Source organism: Rana temporaria, chromosome 9 (assembly GCF_905171775.1).
Source record: "Rana temporaria chromosome 9, aRanTem1.1, whole genome shotgun sequence".
NCBI lineage: Eukaryota > Metazoa > Chordata > Amphibia > Anura > Ranidae > Rana > Rana temporaria.
In genome coordinates, this window is record NC_053497.1 from 127,493,440 (window position 1) to 127,512,851 (window position 19,412).

The window sequence follows — 19,412 nt, forward strand, 5'->3', positions numbered from 1 at the left end:
AGCTTGTATAACAGCGTACATTTGCTGTCCCCTCAAAATAACTCGACACACAGCCATTAATGTCTAGAGGTCGACCGGTTTTTCTCTGGCCGATGCCGATATTTAGAAATCGGGGCGGCCGATGGCCGATATATGATGCCGATATTTTTTTTTTTTTGGTGGCACTGAAAGATGGCACTAGCAGAAGGCACTGATTGGCAGGTGTCACTTATTTTGCACTGGCAGGTTGCACTGGATGGCACTGAAAGGTGGTACTAGCAGGTGGCACTAATTGACACTGGCAGGTGGCACTGGTTGGCACGTGGTACTGGCATGTGGCACTAACAGGTGGCACTGACTGGCAGGTGGCACTAATCGGCACTGGATGGCAATAGTTAGCACTGGCAGATGGCACTGGTTGGCATTGGCAGGTGGCACTGGTAGGTGGCACTAATTGGCACTTGATAGTGGCACTGGTATTTGCACTGGCAGGTGGCATTGGCAGATGGCACTGGATGGAAGGTGGCACTATTGGCACTGGATTAGGGGTGCAACGGATCAAAAAACTCACGGTTCGGATCGTTCCTCGGATCAGGAGTCACGGATCGGATCATTTTTCGGATCGGCAAAAAGCCGAAGCCGCGGCCTTTCCTAATGTTATTCCTGTGGATCTGGAGCTAGGCCGAAGCCGTGGCCTTTCCTAGCGTTATGGCCGCGGCTCTGGAGGTAGGCCGAAGACGGGGCTATAACGTTAGGAAAGGCTGCGGCTTCGGCCTAGCTCCGGGGCCGCGGCAATCGGTGGATCGCAGTGTGTTTCCGATCCGAAGGGGGTGACCCGTTCGGATCACTAATCAACTGTGATCCGTTGCGCCCCTACACTGGATGGTGGCACTGTTATTGGCATTGGCAGATGGCGCTGGACGGCAAGTGGCACTAATTGGCACTGGCACAAAAAAAGTGTCACCCCCCCCTCAGTACAGACCCCCTCTCCCTCCAGTATAGACCCCCCCATGCCCCCGTAGTACAGACACTAGAGAGCGGTGTGTGTCCCACGAGCGCAGGCCCCTTCTCTGTGGGTATAAACAGAGAGGAGGGCCGCCGTGCTGGGTGTACCGAGATGGCCGCGGCTCCGGAGCTAGGCTGAAGCCGCGGCCTTTCCTGATGCTGTGACCACGGGGGCATCACAGAGCTGGTGGATGTTGGAGACCTTGCGCTCCTCCACCTTCTCTTTGAGGATGCCCCACAAATGCTCAATAGTGTTTTGATATTGTTTATTTTTACTTCTGTATTTCAAAGGCTGTTTGTTTTTGTTTTTTTAACATGTGACCAGAGCACTTTAAGCTCCTTCTGCTTATGTCTCCCTGCAGACAGGCTGGGAGAGGGCTGGGTCATGTGACAGCTGTATATATCGATTAGGACAAAGGTACTTAGATATTTTTTTATTAAAATAATTAGTGCCATCATCCATATACAGAAATAGAAGGGACATTGTCAATTAAACAGTTTAGTATCACTTTAATCACACAATGCTCCATTGCTGTGTGATTGCTACAAGATGCTACTACATGCTTCTTATATTCCGACCGTATGGGCAAGATGATGAGTGTCTCTTTAAAGCAGATCTCCACTCTAAAGTGGAGTCCCGCTGATCGGCACCCTCCCCCCCTCCGGTGTCACATTTGACACCTTTCAGGGGGGAGGGGGGTGCAGATACCTGTCTACAGACGGGTATCTGCACCCACTTCCGGCCCTACGATACGGGCAAAAGACGGGGTTTTTCTCTGCTTCCCGTCCGTCCCCCGTTGTATGCTGGGAACACTCGGCTCCCAGCACACAGCGGGAGCCAATCGGCGGGCGCAGCGCGACTCGCGCATGCGCTGTAGGGAACCGGGCAGTGAAGCCGGAGCGCTTCACTTCCTGGTTCCCTCACCGTGGATGGAGGGGGGAGCAGCAGGGTGACGAGCGATCGCTCGTCATCTGCTGCGATCGGCGCTGGACTCCAGGACAGGTAAGTGTCCTTATATTAAAAGTCAGCAGCTGCAGTATTTGTAGCTGCTGGCTTTTAATATATTTTTTTAGTGGCACATCCGCTTTAAGCATAATTGATCTCCTATAAGTGTTTTCTCTAGCTGAGTAAGGTTTAATAAGTGCATTTTCAAAAAAGCGCACTTATTCTCTTTGCGCTGACCTGAATGATCCCACCCTCCACAGCCGCTACCTCCATTTACATGCAATGGTGCAAGGTGCCCTCTACTGGCGGCGTCTGCACATTATAGCCCAATAAACTTCTATGGGGTCATTCCCTGGCTGGAGGCAGATAAGCCTTATAGAACTCGATGGTGTACTGCTTGGGTGCAGCCAAGATAAGGAGTCTTTCACCTCTGGCTATCAAAGCGAATAGCGGAGGCTGTGTCCATTGGATCTCGGTAGGTGTACCTCTATCGGAGAGGGGGTTTGGTGGGATCCTTTAGGGCAAAGAGAATAAATGCACTTTTTCCTTTAAATCACTCAGTAGCAAAAAATTAAAAGGATCAATTTGTGTATATGTGTATATGTGTGTGTGTGTGTGTGTGTGTGTGTGTGTGTGTGTGTGTATGTGTGTGTATATATAAATATATATATATATATACACACACACACACACACACACACACACACACACACACACACACACACACACACACACACACACACACACACACACACACACACACACAAAAAATATATATATTAAACTGAACAATCGTCCTGCATCCAGCTACGCTAACATAGGTTTGCTTGAAAGTGAAGCGAGCGCTGAGGAGTGAATCTGGTGCCTCTCCCCAGCCCTGTGCATTGTCGGCAGCTTTCCGCAGACTGAATGCATTGGCTGGGTGTGCCTGGAATTTAGGGGGGAGTAGGTGAAACTTGATTTAATCAAATGGGGAAATGGATGAATTATGGGTGTAAATGGAGACGGCTTAGCTGCAGGTTTCCACATGTGTGTATCTGAACTTTGCTCTCCGCTTCTACAGTAATATACAGTATTAGATTTCTGCGTATATAATTTTATTCCAGGAATTAATTTATCTATTATGGTGATGGAATGTGAGAAGCCAAAGAATAAAGAAAAAGCAAGTAGGGGCTTCCGTTTGCTCCATGGGAGCCTCATGGCTCTCTTCAGACCACCACAGAATTCTAAGCAGATGTAAAATAAAAAAAATAATGCAATCATTAATTAAGCAGTGTGAGAGCAGAGTGACAGAAAAGCTCATCATTTTGCTGCTTCTCCATTCACTGTCCAGTCAGACTGGGGCTGGTCCATGATGACCTGGGGTTGAATGATGCTGAGGCCATCTGGCAGCAGAAAGTACTGCAGGGGAATATCTGGACTGATGATGACTTTTTCAGCAAAAGCTAGGTTTATTAGTTTATCTTTTAATGAGCCAAGTTCTGCATTAAAGTGGTTATAAAGCCTACACATTATTTTTTTTACCTTAATGCATTTCTTGCATTGAGATAAAAAATGTTTAGGCATTGAATTTGTCTCATCATCATCCCTCCTTATACTTTCCTGAGCCCCCTTCGATCCAGCGCTGCGCACATTTGCAGCTCCTCTCTGCACTCACTTTGTGTCTCCCTGGCTTTGCTGGGGCACCCAGTGCTATCAATCAATATCACCTCCTGTTTTTGGTAAGCAGCAGTGCAGGAGCTCCGCACGGGACCCGCAAGCTAGCGGAAATCATTTAAATGTCCAGGCCTTTTGACCTGGTCCAGACTTGCTGAAGAGTTCCTTATTTTATTATTAAAGCAGAGCCTTTTTTTTACGAGCTGAAAAGGCTAAAGTGTGAATGGGTCCTTAAAGCGGAGGTTCACCTAAAAAACAAGTATATAACATTACATTCAGTATACCTCAAACATGTGCAGTATGCAGTTTTTTTTTTTTTTTTTGGGGGGTGTACTATCGGTATTTTCCTCCCGGCTTCCAGGTACTCGCTCCCGCGAGTCGGCTCTATACGACGCCTGCACAGTCGGCTCTACACGGCTCCTAGTCGGTGCGCAGGCGCCGTATAGAGCCGACTCGCGGTTCGGCTACTTTCGGAAAGTCGTGACGCGCCTTATCCGCTGGGGGGAGTTTTTCTCAGGCACGTCAATCATATGGGCGAAGTCCCAGATGACATTGCGGCACTGCACAGGAACGCCCACTCCCGCAGGAGCGAGTACCCGGAAGCCAGGAGGAAAATACCGATCATACCATATGTACACCCCCCCCCCCAAAAAAAACTGCATACTGTACATCAGGGGTGCCCAACCTTTTGAAGAGCGAGGGCCACTTAAGCAACTTGGTAACCAGTCACAGGCCACAATGAGCAGAGCGGGCGGATGACAGGTCACGGCTACTCTATTGGTCCTCCGATCCACCCAGATGGAAGGGGACAAATTCCCTTTTTGTTTTTCGGATTGGAGGTAGGCGGGCGTAAACGGACATCTGTCGCTCTGTAGAGGTGAATTGAGGGTCCCATTTGGTCGGGCTGATCGTGTGAAAAGGGACTAAGACTGCTTTCACACTGATGTGCTGCGGTGTACCCACACCGCAGGTGCAGCGTAGGGCACCTGTGTCTAACCTGCTGGTTAGCTGAACATTGCCATAGAGTCCACCTGTGGCAAAAGCCAGTGCTGTAGAGGACGCATCGGCTTATGGGGCTCTGCACTGCAGCCGCTTTCTTCCTCTACCACCAGCTTCATTCACAACACTGATGTTGCAGTGTGGCAGGTCGGCAACCTGCGATCTGGGCTTGCCAAGCCGCCATTCCAGAGTAGGAGGTCGCGGGCCGCATCAGAGGGCTCCGCGGGCCACTGGTTGGCCACCCCTGCTGTACATGTTTGAGGTATACTGAATGTAATGTTATATACTTGTTTTCTGGGTGAACCTCCGCTTTAAGGCTGCATTCACACTTTAGCCTTTTCAGCTCGTAAAACGCTCATCTCAAAAGTTTCAAAACGCCCAACAAGGAAAATCACCTTCATTTCAATTGCCCCTGTTCACATCTGACGTTCTGTCATCTGAAGCAAAATGGTGACATTGGTGACCCTTGGACCTCAAAACGCCTGTACAAAAACGCCAGCAAACAATATGTCTCAGGCTGCATTCACACCTGAGCGTAAGGAATGGTTGCAGGAAACATCCACCATGCTTAAAACGTAGTCTGCATACGATCCATTGAGGTCGTGACTCATGGAGAACTTTGGACGGCTGTCCTGTCATAAATGACCATTTGTGGATTTTCCCTGCAAAATACAGAAGTAGATTGCCTGACACTTCGTGGGAAATTCAGTCGCGGCCAATTGATAAGACATTGATTTTCTTATCAGGGTGTCCTCCAGCTGAGAGAGGAAACGGAGAGAACCCCCAAACTTCATGCAATCGGTATTCCTGGAGGGGGTTGATCTCCTGTGTGAACAGTGATTGTATATAGGGGGGATGGAGGATAAGTTTCCATGTGTTCACAAGCAGGCGAAGAGCGTTTTACAGCTGGAATGTTTATACGGAGCTGCTGGTGCAAATCCCCACACCTATCCCTCCTGTCCTTTTGGCCTCTGCCTGGCTCCTTGACAAAGACTTATCTTATGTGCAGGGTAAATATTGGCAGGCGGGTAGGGACTAGCTCCGTCCTGCCTACTCCGAGGATTGACAGGTAAGACTTAGCCAGGCTCAGTTCAAATTCCTGGTCAGATTGCTTCATTCAAATCTGAACGGTTCTCGGCTCCCACAGAAAATGCAGCAAAGATTTGCCTTCAGATCTCGGCGTTGTAGTGCGTTATGCTAAAAGAAACCTGCGTACATTTTACTGAGCCAGTGTGTGTTTGGGGGCACCATAGAAATTCGTAATGTTATAGTAAAATAGACCCGCAGGATACCATTAGGTAGATTCAGTAAGAGTTAGGCCGACTTATCAGTAGATAAGCCGACCTAACTCAGAATCTACGCCGACTTATGTTTAGGCGTATGCTCAAACAGAGATACGCTTAAACATATCTAAGATAAGACGGCTTGCGCCGTCCTATCTTAGGTTGCAATTTTTCGGATGGCCGCTAGGTGGCGCTTCCATTGCGGTCGGCGTAGACTATGTAAATGAGTTGATACGCCGATTCACGAACGTACGCCGCAGTAGTTTTACGCCGTTTCCATAAGGCATTAGCAGGCCTAAAGTTATTCCATCTATTAGGTGGAATAACAATGTTAAAGTATGGCCGCCGTTCCCGCCGCGAGATTCAAATTTTTTACGTCGTTTACATCCACGTCGAAATCAATAGGCCCGTGCGGTGTACTTAGCCGCAATGCACACTGGGAAATGTAGGCGCCCGGCGCATGCGCATTAATAAGAAACGTAAAAAACGTGAGGTCAAGCCTCATTATCATAAAACACGCCCCCCTCCAACACATTTGAATTCGGCGCCCTTACGCCCGCCCGCTTTAGGCTACGCCGCCGTATATTAGCAGGCAAGTACATTGAGAATCATGTACTTGCCTAGCTAACTTGCGGCGGCGTAGCTTAGCCTGTTTAGGCTACGCCGCCGTAAGTTTAATCCTATCTACCTGAATCTACCTACATGTGACCAGCAGGCACACGCACATAATGCATACTGACGTGTTTTTTTTTTTTTTATCTGGTTGCTGTTAGTATGCAAATCTCACCTTTTTAGTCTAAGCACATTGTCCGACGCATTCAGACACAATGCTGCTCTAACACTTGCCTTTAAATGCAAAATGTAGTAAAACTGTTTAACCTTCTTTGCTTGGGATGCAAACCCGTCTCAGTAGGGTTTGCATTCCAAGCAAATGTTAAAGGAAAGTTGGGGCGAGCGGTTTGGGCTGAACATTGCCTGTTTGCCCGTTCCGCAAACACCCGAATTTGCAGGGCATTCGGCGGGTGTACGACCTGCCAAACGATACCGATCACCGCTGACTGTCCCCTTATCCTCCTCCTGTCCCTGTGCACCGTGTCCCCCTCTCCTCGATCTGAAAAGGTGGAGATAGGAGCCGGTAAACCAGGCTCCTTTCTTTTACAATGAACAGTCAGTGATTACTGACTCTGTCCATTCACATAACTGAAACATTGTAACTTGTGACTACGATGTCTCAATTTATGAATGAAGAGGAGCTGCTGTTTTCAGCTGAGGCTGCATAGAAAGGGACTGGGGAATCTCTAGCCTTAGTCCATTTCTCTGTCTCAAAGGGGAGATGTCAGGGGTCTGTTAAGACCACTGATATCTCACCAAAGCCCCCCCTACAGGGCTAAAAAAAAAAAAAAAAAAGAATTGCAATATATAAAACGAATTGTCAAAAATAATAAAAATTCAAAAAAAAAAAACACGCTGACACCATCCACTGACAGGCTGCATTTAATGGACACTTGTGAGGCCGCATTGATCTCCTGTACCACGTCTGCACAGCCTCTGGCCGTCTCGTGTTACCACGTCTGCACAGCCTCTGGCCGTCTCGTGTTACCACGTCTGCACAGCCTCTGGCCGTCTCGTGTTACCACGTCTGCACAGCCTCTGGCCGTCTCGTGTTACCACGTCTGCACAGCCTCTGGCCGTCTCGTGTTACCACGTCTGCACAGCCTCTGGCCGTCTCGTGTTACCACGTCTGCACAGCCTCTGGCCGTCTCGTGTTACCACGTCTGCACAGCCTCTGGCCGTCTCGTGTTACCACGTCTGCACAGCCTCTGGCCGTCTCGTGGTACCACGTCTGCACAGCCTCTGGCCGTCTCGTGGTACCACGTCTGCACAGCCTCTGGCCGTCTCGTGGTACCACGTCTGCACAGCCTCTGGCCGTCTCGTGGTACCACGTCTGCACAGCCTCTGGCCGTCTCGTGGTACCACGTCTGCACAGCCTCTGGCCGTCTCGTGGTACCACGTCTGCACAGCCTCTGGCCGTCTCGTGGTACCACGTCTGCACAGCCTCTGGCCGTCTCGTGGTACCACGTCTGCACAGCCTCTGGCCGTCTCGTGGTACCACGTCTGCACAGCCTCTGGCCGTCTCCTGCATCATATCTGCTAGATAAAAATGTATAAGTTTTATTTAAAATATATATACAGTAATTTTCAGTTTTGGCCTAGTGTATTTTTCATCTCGGTTTCGACACCCAAAAACCCATACTTAATATTTAAGCGGACAGGGGAAAATGCAGTTTTTTTTTTTTCTCTCCTTTTTCTTCACCTTTTGAATATGGATGTGTGTGTCCGAGTGCGTTTTTGATGTTTTACAGCGTTCTAGTGCAGTAAAAATGCAGCATGTTCTACTTAAATGGAGGAGCAATAAGTGATGGGCCCACACATGCTGAAAAGAACATAAAAAAAATAAAATAAAGCATAATAAACTGCTCAAAGCACATAAAAATCAACTTGATGTCAGTTATTGAAGCATTGAGGATATAGTTGGGTGCGGTTATGTAGAAATCCCTTGAAATGTTCTTGTAAAACTATTGGGAAAGGCCAGTTTCGGTTTTATATATGAAGCGGGCTAGGTGCATTGCTTGGGGACAAGAATCTCCTTTGTTTACTCAGAAAACTTTCATAATATGGATTATTGATGGGACTTTTTAATAATTCACGTCTGCTGGGGCCGCAGGAAATGAACTGCAGATGATGAGTTGAGGAGCTCCAGGAGTAGGGTGGGGGGGCATACAATAATTTATTCCACGTGTATCGGCACAGCCTGTGTGAGGAGTCTAAAGACCTCTGGATTAGTGTATCCCGTCTGGTCCTGGCGAATCGGCCGGTACTTCAATGAATTATTTAGATTATTTCCATAGGGAGTGTGGATTCAAGGATTCTTTTCTTTTCTATTGTATTCTGGATTAGTGTACCTGGCCTTGTTTCTGAGAGGAAGCTGCTTGTAGATGATGAAGGCAGTGCGGTGCCGGGGTACGATTTCAGCCAGAAATTCTTCCTTTGGTTTCCTCGTTATTGTTCAGTGATCGGAATTGGTAGAACTCATTTGGACTTGTTACATGGCTGTCTGTGGTGAATAGTTGTGACTCAGATCTTTTAACCACTTGCCGACCGCCGCACGCAGATGTACGTCGACAACATGGCACGGGCAGACAAGTGGGCGTACCTGTACGTCCCTTTTTAAATTTCCCGCCGCGTGGCTCGCGAATGTACTCGCAGGTCCCAGGAACTCGATGTTCCCGGGCAGCTTGCAGTTGGCAAAGGCAGAACAGGGGGATGTCTCTGTAAACAAGGCATTCCTCTGTTCTGCCTAGTGACACGTCGCTGATCTAACCGTTTCCGTGATGTGTCACTGGTAGCCACGCCCCCTAACCGTAAGACTCATTTCCTGAGTCACACTTAACCCCCTTTAGCGCCACCTAGTGGTTAACCCTTTCACTGCCATTTTATTTTTACAGTAATCGGTGCATTTTTATAGCACTGATCGCTGTAAAAATGACCGTGCTCCCAAAATGGTGTCAAGTGTCCACCATAATGTGGTAATAAAAACTCTTAACTACCAGCAAGAATAAGTCCTTACGTTTTAAAGAGCACCTGTCATTTCAGATCCATCATGGCAGCACCTGTTAACAGGCATCTACTCACCTGCTGCCGCCACGTCCCTCACCTTGTTGTGTCACTGCCGCATTACCAGCCGTCCCAGTAAAGCGAATGGGATTGTCGGTGAGTCAACATCGGGTGAGAGGAGGAGCCGCTGCAGGACAGAAATTGAGTTGCTCTTCAAAAATTATGATTTAAATCAAGCCTTTTTACTAGTGATTTCAATTAACTTGATTTAACTGCTTGCCGACTAGCCGCCGTTTGGCGCGGCTGCGCAAATTGCTGTTGCTGTACAGCGGCAGCTTTAAGAGCTATGGGGGGGGGGCACACACGCGACACCGGAGCTGATGCATGTGGCCGGCAGCTACGATCGCTCCTTAGAGCCAAAACCGCGATCTGTCAATGTAAAAGATTTAAAAAAATTATATAGAATATATATGATGGAGCTGGGCGATTTTTTTTTTTTTTTTTTTTTTTTTTAAATATATATATATATATATATCGATTTACGATTAAAAACTCCTGTCCTCAGGACCGGCGCGGTGTCGGTGCTGGTCCTGGGGGGGAAAAAAAATGTAATTCTGAAAAATCTGAATCGATTTGACCTTGCAACTTGATTCACGATTCAAAGCCCTAATATCTGACATATTGGCCTAATAAAGAATTCGTTTTTTTGGGGGCGGGTAGGGTTTTCAAAATTGTCGCTTTTTTTTTTTATTTATAGTGCAAAAAAATTAAAACTGCAGAGGTGATCAAATACCACCAAAAGAAAGCTCTATTTGTAGGGGGGGGGGGGACATACATTTTGTTTGTGTACAATGTCGCACAATCGCATGATTGGCAGTTAAAACGGCGCAGTGCCGTATCGCTAAAAAATGGCCTGGTCATTAAGGGGGTAAATCCTTCCGGGGCTGAAGTGGTTAAATCAAATCCACCCTGCCACTTCAGCCTCGGAAGGTTTTAATGACCAGGTCGTTGTTTTGCGATACGGCACTGCAATTGATGTCCTTCCCCCCCCCCCCCCCACAAATAGAGCTTTCTTTTTGTAGTATTTGATCACATCTCTGTGTGTGTGTGTGTGTGTGTGTGTGTGTGTGTGTGTGTGTGTGTGTTTTTTTTTTTTTTTTTTTTTTTTTCGCTAAATAAACAAAAAAAGTGTAAATTTTAGAAAACAAATAATTTTTTACATTTTGCTAAAACATATATAAAAAAAATAACTTATTCATCAGTTTATGCCAAAATGTGTTCTGCTACATATTTTTGTCTACAAAATAGAGGATAGATTTTTATGTTTTTACTGGTAATGGTGCAACATTGCGGTGGACAAACTTGACTTTTTTTTTTTTTTTTTTGGGGACCAGTGACATTATTACATTGGTCAGTGCTATAAAATGCACTGATCAATGTATACATGGCATGGGTGTGTTCTGTGTGGGGGCTGGGCTGCCTGGAACAGAGATCGCTGTTCCTGATCGCCAGGAACAGCAGATATCGGAGTTGTCCCCTGACAGAACGGAGATGCGCCTTCTTTACACAGGCAGACCTCTGTTCTGCCTCCCTTTACTGTGATCGCCTGTGGCCATCAAGTCCGCGCACGATCCTGCGGCATGCAGCGCCCGCAGTTTATCATGCACGGACTGACACGTGTATCTTGGTTTGCACAGGAGAGCCGGCCTGCTGCAGTATATATACTGTGGCTAGTTGGCAAGTGGTTAAAAACACACAGCAGTATGTCCCAGTCCAAAAATTCTGTTTCTCACCATACTTACGCTTTATACATCAACTGGAAGTGACGTCGCTGGCACCGCCCGTTGCGTCAATGGTCATGTGGCTTCCTCAGGGTGGGATTTCCCTTATTAACAATATTCCCATGGATGATGTTCATATTCTTAATGGCTGTCTGTGGTCTGATGATGTATTTTTTCCCTTTGCAGCAGAAGAGGTGAAGAATATGTGTAGATCCAACAGCGAGGGCAGCAGTCAAGGCTTGATGGAGCAGTGCCGCCACCAGCGCACCAGAGGGGAGCATAGGCGGCACACTATTACCAATGGAGTGGACTATGGCGTGGTGAGTATACCAAGACTATTCAATATGCCGGTTATACAAAAAAAATAGGCAAGTGCCGTTTTTATCATTACATCCGTCGAAAGTATTAATAATTGATTGCCAAAAATCTATTTTTGCTGAATAAGGCATTTTCTATAAATAAAATAAATCTGACAGCGGGGAAAGTGCAGTTAGATACAAGGACCATTTTTTTGCCTAAATACAGCCATTTTTATTTTTTTTGTAGATTGGAGAAGGATTAAATTCTCTGCTAGGCATATCTTTCTATCTTGACCCCCATTTTTATAAGGGGACTCGATCGATGACGTCAGACCTACAGCCACACCCCCCTATAGTTGTAAACGCACACTAGGTGAACCCTAACTCCTACAGCGCCCCCTGTGGTTAACTCCCAAACTGCAATTTTCACAATAAACAATGCAATTTAAATGCATTTTTTGCTGTGAAAATGACAATGGTCCCAAAAATTGTCCGAAGTGTCCGCCATAATGTCGCAGTCATGAAAAAATTCGCTGATCGCCGCCAATAGTAGTAAAAAAAAAAATAATTAATAAAAATGCAATAAAACTATCCCCTATTTTGTAAACGCTATAAATTTTGCGCAAACCAATCGATAAACGCTTATTGCGATTTTTTTTTTTTTTTTTTTTTTTTTTACCAATAATAGGTAGAAGAATACGTATCGGCCTAAACTGAGGAAAAAAAAAAATTTTATATATGTTTTTGGGGGATATTTGTTATAGCAAAAAGTAAAAAATATTGAATTTTTTTCAAAATTGTCGCTCTATTTTTGTTTATAGCGCAAAAAATAAAAACCCGCAGAAGTGATCAAATACCACCAAAAGAAAGCTCTGTGGGCGAAAAAAGGACGCCAATTTTGTTTGGGAGCCATGTCGCACGACCGCGCAATTGTCTGTTAAAGCGACGCAGTGCCGAATCGCAAAACCTGGCCTGGGCATTTAGCTGCCTAAAGGTCCGGGGCTTAAGTGGTTAAATACAATGTAGAGAGTCACTGGGGTTGATTTACTAAAGGCAAATAAGCTGTTCACTTTGTAAGTGACATTGCACTTTGCAAGGGAATCTGCACCAGAGCTTAGTAAATTAAGTAGTCATCCAATCAAGTGCAAGTAAAAAAAAAAAAGTGTTTTTTGAAACATTTACCTTTCATGTGATCGAATATTCTTTGCAAAGTGGAACTTATCCCCCCTTCACTAAGCTCTGGGGTAAATTTCCTTGTAGAAAGTGCTTCTTCCCTTACAAAGTGAACAGCCTGCTTACATTTGGCAAATCAAGTCTGCTGATCAGGAGCTCTGACGTCACTATTATTTCATAGCTTGCATTCTTGTCTTGGCTTTGTAGCTCGTAAAGCATTCAAGTTAATTATTTTAGTACATATAAATTGCGAAATACCTTTTTTCTCATCAGCAGTATATAGCAGTCTTGTGACTTTTATTAGTGTCTGGCCAAACACTGGTTAAAGCTTGTAGGAGTTTTCATTCTCTTCTGACTGACCTATGAGGCTGCATGACCCTCTGTCTGCACAGTGCTGATTTGGCCCTATGCTGGTCACATGCACTCTCCCTAAAAAACAAAACTCGCTAGCGTTACACACCAAACTGAGCATGTGCGGAGTGCCCCCAAGGCTCTGTACTATCAGAAGATGGATTGAGGACAGTGAAAGAAGGGGAGGATCCGAGAAGACAGGATCAAACGGCCTTTTTGCACAATGTTAACCCCTTAGGTTCCACAGTGAGTGTAACAAGCATGCATATACAGACTGAATTTACTGTTGTGGGTGCAGTCACACATTTTCCACATCAATACAGGGCACTTCTCCCCCTTCCTGCCCAGGCTAATTTTCAGCGAGTGGGCATTGCTGATTGGCCTGCACTGATTATTAGCGTAGACCCCCCTATGTCAGGAGAGCCGCTGATTGGCTCTTCTCTACCCACGCCTTGTCAGCGCGAATAGAGGAAAGCTGGCTAACGCCACTTTCTGGTTACCATGTGTTCTGCTGTGATTGGACACAGCTGATCCCGTGGTAAAGAGAGGGCCTACGTCCTAGGCTCTTTACCTAGACCGGCGTATCGCCACACTGCGCCCCTTATCATGCTGGACATCATATGACACCCAGTCAGGATTCCCGCTGCGCCGGGTAGAAGAAAGTCTGCCTTGGCAGGTGCAGTAGATAAACTTTGCCCAAAATCAATGATGAGATGCAGGGTCTCGTGATCTGATCACACACCCCAAGGCAGAACCTTCCACTTAGTAGCTTATTTAAAAGAATTCAGCAAGTTCGCAGGAACAGCGCATCACAATATCTACAAAACACAAGCGAAAAGGTCTGTGTGCTTTTTGTTTGTTTTTCCCCTTTCTGTAATAAAGCAGTTTCATTATGTGTTCCCTGCCAAGCCCTGGCCTCTAGAGAGGGAGCGTTGGGCCGGCATTGTGCATAAGGAAATGGCTCAATTTGCCTTTCAGTGGTCTCTTTGCATGCAAATGACTGATTCACTCATCCATGCGCATCACAAACGCCTGACTGATGGGATCCCTGAGGAGAGGAGGAAGCAAGAAAACAATTAGTGCAGGGGTCACTTAATGCTTTTGGGTCATTGACTTGGATCTGCATTCCTCACGCATGGAAAGGGAAAGTCAAATTCTCCATTACAAAGTGCCGAGTACGTTTCTGGTTTCCCCTTTCCCATCCACCCACAATCTGCTTTTTAAAGCTGTTGTAAAAATCCCAACCCCCCCCGATGTTCAAAAAACAAATAATCCTGCAAAGCAATGGCATAATGTGCTAGTATGCATTGCATACTAGCACATGAAATGCTCACCTTAGAACGAAGCCCTCCAGCACTGTGAAGTCACCGCTAAGAGAGCTGACATGTTCCCCCTGTGTGTCTTCTGGATTCGTGAGCTCCTGCTATGCGATTGTCCAGAGCCGTAATGACGTCGCTCCCGTGCAAACTCCAACTCGCCAAAATCTCCAACCACTGCACTTCCGGTGACTCTACAGCAGCAATAATTGGAGATTTGGACGAGTTGCTGTTTGCACACAACGGCAGCCTTATACACTACGGTACACGACCAGTTGCCTGTTTTCAGAGAACACCGGGTAAGCAAGAAAAATGGTGGCCATGTTGTTGGTTAGTAGCGGGCAGACTAACAGCGCATTCATTATAGCAGTGGTCCTCGCAGGCAATTTGTCAGCGCATTATTTCTATTATTGCATTGTAGTAATAAATGAGAGTTCAACTCGCCATAATGCAGAATCTGTGGGAGCCCTGAGCATGTCACTTGCCACATTGCATGCCACTAGGTGCCGAATGTCACCTTCCACGTTGCATGTCACCAGATGTGAATTGTCAATTGCCATGTTGCCTGTCACCAGATGCGGAATGGCACTTGCCACATCACCTGCCACGCTGCCTGCCACAAGATGAGGAATGTCACTTGCCACATCACCTGCCACGTTGCCTTTCACCAGATGCAGAATGCCACTTGCCACGTCACCGGCCACGCTGCCTGCCACAAGATGCGGAATGTCACTTGCCATGTCACCTGCCATTTTGCCTGTCACCAGATGCAGAATCTCACTTGCCACATCACCTGCCACAAGATGCGGAATGTCACTTGCCACCAGATGCAGAATATCACTTGCCACGTCACCTGCCACATTGCCTTTCACCAGATGCGGAATGTCACTTGCCACATCACCTGCCACGTTGCCTTTCACCAGATGCGGAATGTCACTTGCCACATCACCTGCCACGTTGCCTTTCACCAGATGCGGAATGTCACTTGCCACATCACCTGCCACCAGATGCGAATTGTCACTGCATTGGTGGCAGTACTGGTCCATGTGGTGGGTGCCGAGTGCAGGCAGAAGAGCGGTGATGCGGAGGCGGTGAGAGATGTCATCTCTCTGCTCCCCGCGCACATCTGACATTGACGCTGAAAAGGTGGAAGAGCAGCGATGAGGGGGGGGGGGGGGGGGGCGGCGAGAGATGATGGCATCTCTGCTTGCCCGTCCGATTTTTTTTTTTTTTTTTTTTTAAGTATCTTTATTAGTTTTCCATATAAGCACATCATTATAACTTTTTATAGCCCCCTAAGTCCCTGACCTCTCCCATCGGCCCGGCTGTAGTAAGGCCCTGTAAGGTAGTAAGGCCCTGGCTCTGTAGTGGGCTGCAGCCTAGGAGTTGATGACTCCTGCATTATAGTGTGTGCATAGGCTGACTTAAGAGGGTCTTAAGTGAGTTAACAAAAATTTTAAGTTTTAATACTTAATATTTGTAATAAAAGGACACTTGCCTGTCCCAAGAATCAGTGCTGTCCTCACCCAAGCCAAGCTTCAGGTGCCCAGTACTACCATCTTGGGATGTGGGGCTACACAGCTTGCTTCCCATTGCGCATTTGTGAGTTGCGCTGCACTTTGTGAATGGACCCGCAGCCTCCTGTGACAGGTGATCCCAGCTGAAGTGATGGCAGGTACATACTAGAAATGGGTACCTGTCCCTCCTCTCCCCCCTCCCCCCAATAAAGACAATAAAATAAAAAATTGCCAGAAATATTTGAAGAGTATTACAAAAAGCAGAACTTCCCTTTTTTTGTGTGTGAAATTCCACTTTGAAGTCTAAGTATTTAGCTAAAAACACAAAGAGAAAGATCAACACAAGGGACATGCCTTATCAAGTATGATGTGTCCTTTGTGCTGATTCTTCTTTTATGTAGAAATCTTCATCTTTCCTACCCTAAATCTCTGAAAAGTTGCAGAATTATTTTAAAACAAGAATAACCAACACAAGAGACGACACATACAAACTGTAAGTTATGTCCCTTGTGCTGTTTTTAGCTAAACTTTAGGCTTTAATAGCCAGGTAAAATTTGTCAGCTTTTTTTTATTCTTTTTTTTTTTTAAAGTATACGTTTGGCTATAATAATACATCACTTCTCCAAGGCTACAGCTCGAGCTGTGAATGGCACGTTCCCTGTATCCTGCTTCTCTATCCTGTGTGCGAACAGCAGAGTCTTCTATGGACTTCAGCTGTAGTGAGTAAGGCTTTTTGTGCTTGAGTACAGTTGGCTGTCCCGGGCTTCTCTGAAGGGGTTCATTTGTCAGGCTCTGGCTGCGATGTTTTTCCGTCACGCATTTGGTGGCAGAGAGGGGAGCTGCACCATATTTGAAATTGTTACTTGAGCAGTCCTTTCTGCGGCTGCTCAGGTTCCTTGTTCCTACTACTCCTTCTCGAGTCTCCTCCCGGGGGTCTTGCTGTGCTCAACGTTTTTTGTGGGTATGAAACTTGGCCTCCTCCCGCTATCTCCTCTGCATATACATCCAACCCCATGATCTTCTGTTTGTTCTGGTTTCCCAATTGCCTTTGAGGCTGTACTCCAGCGGCGCTGTAGGCGTGCCTCTGGCAGCGGCGCTGTAGGCGTGCCTCTGGCAGCGGCGCTGTAGGCGTGCCTCTGGCAGCGGCGCTGTAGGCGTGCCTCTGGTGGGCAATCCCCTCACTTTGTTACTTTAATGGCTTATATACACAAGGGAAGTTCTGCCAGTTTAAACCCTGTAAATGCTGCACCTACGCACCCTAGCCATGTCCAAATGAGGCGCTTGCGGCCCATCGTAATTCGTTGCATTTGGCAGGGCTAGAAGCCAATTCTAAGGTCATATTCGTCCTCGCAGCATCTGCCCTCGTGCCTTGCCACTGCTGCCACGGTCATCGTCGGACCTTCGCTGTCTGGTCCAAGGTCATTCATTAGCATTCAGGTCCAAGGTGCAAAGGACCGTACGCCAAAATGGCTGTATTTATGCGCCTGGCAGTCACAGATTGCATTTTTGATCGATTTAAGCTTTATGCCCTTTTGATGGATAAGTAGCTTACAATGCCAATTAAGAGAAAATGTTTGTCTACAGCTCAAAAGGATGAAGGAGCTAGAACATGAGAAGGATCTACTTCTTCAAGGTTTGGAGATGATGGAGAAGGCTCGGGACTGGTACCTCCAGCAGATGCATACTGTGCAAGAGCAGCAAAGGAATTTGGGAAAGAAGGTAGGTGAATAAAACAGGTAATCTAATAAATGAAATGAAACCCCTTTTGTCTGCCAGAGCTTGTCAGAGCAGTGCCAAGCAGCGACACCAGCCAGTGCCAAGCAGCGACACCAAGCAGTGACACCAGCCAGTACACCAAGCAGTGACACCAGCCAGTACACCAAGCAGTGACACCAGCCAGTACCAAGCAGTGACACCAGCCAGTACCCGGGAACTCGGCACAGCACAGGGATGGTGGGAACCCCTCATAATGAGCACAGCAGAAGTAAAAACCCAGGAATTCAGCACAGAACAGGGATGGTGGGAACCCTTCATGAGGGGTTCCCACCATCCCTGCACTGTGCCGACTTCCTCGGGCTGTACTTCTGCTGTGCTCATTATGAGGGGTTCCCACCATCCCTGTGCTGTGCTCATTATGAGGGGTTCCCACCATCCCTGTGCTGTGCTCATGAGGGGTTCCCACCATCCCTGTACTGTGCTCATGAGGGGTTCCCACCATCCCTGTACTGTGCTCATGAGGGGTTCCCACCATCCCTGTGCTGTGCAGAGTTCCCGGGTCTGTACTCCTGCTGTGCTCATTATGAGGGGTTCCCACCATCCCTGTGCTGTGCTGAGTTCCCAGGTCTGTACTCCTTCTGAGGGGTTCCCACCATCCCTGTACTGTGCTCATGAGGGGTTCCCACCATCCCTGTACTGTGCTGAGTTCCCAAGTCTGTACTCCTGCTGTGCTCATTATGAGGGGTTCCCACCATCTCTGTGCTGTGCTCATGAGGGGTTCCCACCATCCCTGTACTGTGCTCATTATGAGGGGTTCCCACCATCCCTGTGCTGTGCTCATGAGGGGTTCCCACCATCCCTGTACTGTGCTGAGTTCCCAGGTCTGTACTCCCTCTGTGCTCATTATGAGGGGTTCCCACCATCCCTGTACTGTGCTGAGTTCCCAGGTCTGTACTCCCTCTGTGCTCATTATGAGGGGTTCCCACCATCCCTGTACTGTGCTGAGTTCCCGGGTCTGTACTCCTTATGTGCTCATTATTAGGGGTTCCCACCATCCCTGTACTGTGCTCATGAGGGGTTCCCACCATCCCTGCACTGTGCTCATGAGGGGTTCCCACCATCCCTGCACTGTGCTCATGAGGGGTTCCCACCATCCCTGCACTGTGCTCATGAGGGGTTCCCACCATCCCTGCACTGTGCTCATGAGGGGTTCCCACCATCCCTGCACTGTGCTCATGAGGGGTTCCCACCATCCCTGCACTGTGCTCATGAGGGGTTCCCACCATCCCTGCACTGTGCTCATGAGGGGTTCCCACCATCCCTGTACTGTGCTCATTATGAGGGGTTCCCACCATCCCTGCGCTGTGCTCATGAGGGGTTCCCACCATCCCTGTACTGTGCTCATTATGAGGGGTTCCCACCATCCCTGTGCTGTGCTCATGAGGGGTTCCCACCATCCCTGTACTGTGCTGAGTTCCCAGGTCTGTACTCCCTCTGTGCTCATTATGAGGGGTTCCCACCATCCCTGTACTGTGCTGAGTTCCCAGGTCTGTACTCCTTATGTGCTCATTATGAGGGGTTCCCACCATCCCTGTACTGTGCTCATGAGGGGTTCCCACCATCCCTGTGCTGTGCTCATGAGGGGTTCCCACCATCCCTGTACTGTGCTGAGTTCCCAGGTCTGTACTCCCTCTGTGCTCATTATGAGGGGTTCCCACCATCCCTGTACTGTGCTGAGTTCCTGGGTCTGTACTCCTGCTGTGCTCATTATTAGGG

General features: G+C 47.6%; 1 protein-coding gene across 1 annotated transcript in view; it reads left to right on the top strand.

Moving 5' to 3' along the window:
* SAPCD2 (suppressor APC domain containing 2) overlaps nucleotides 1–19,412 on the top strand; it is a 35,133-nt gene that overhangs the window by 5,446 nt on the left and 10,275 nt on the right. Inside the window, exons 2-3 of the mRNA XM_040324461.1 lie at nucleotides 11,451–11,584; nucleotides 17,505–17,639. Coding sequence (XP_040180395.1) covers nucleotides 11,451–11,584; nucleotides 17,505–17,639 — 269 coding nt within the window. The remainder of the gene's footprint in view (nucleotides 1–11,450; nucleotides 11,585–17,504; nucleotides 17,640–19,412) is intronic.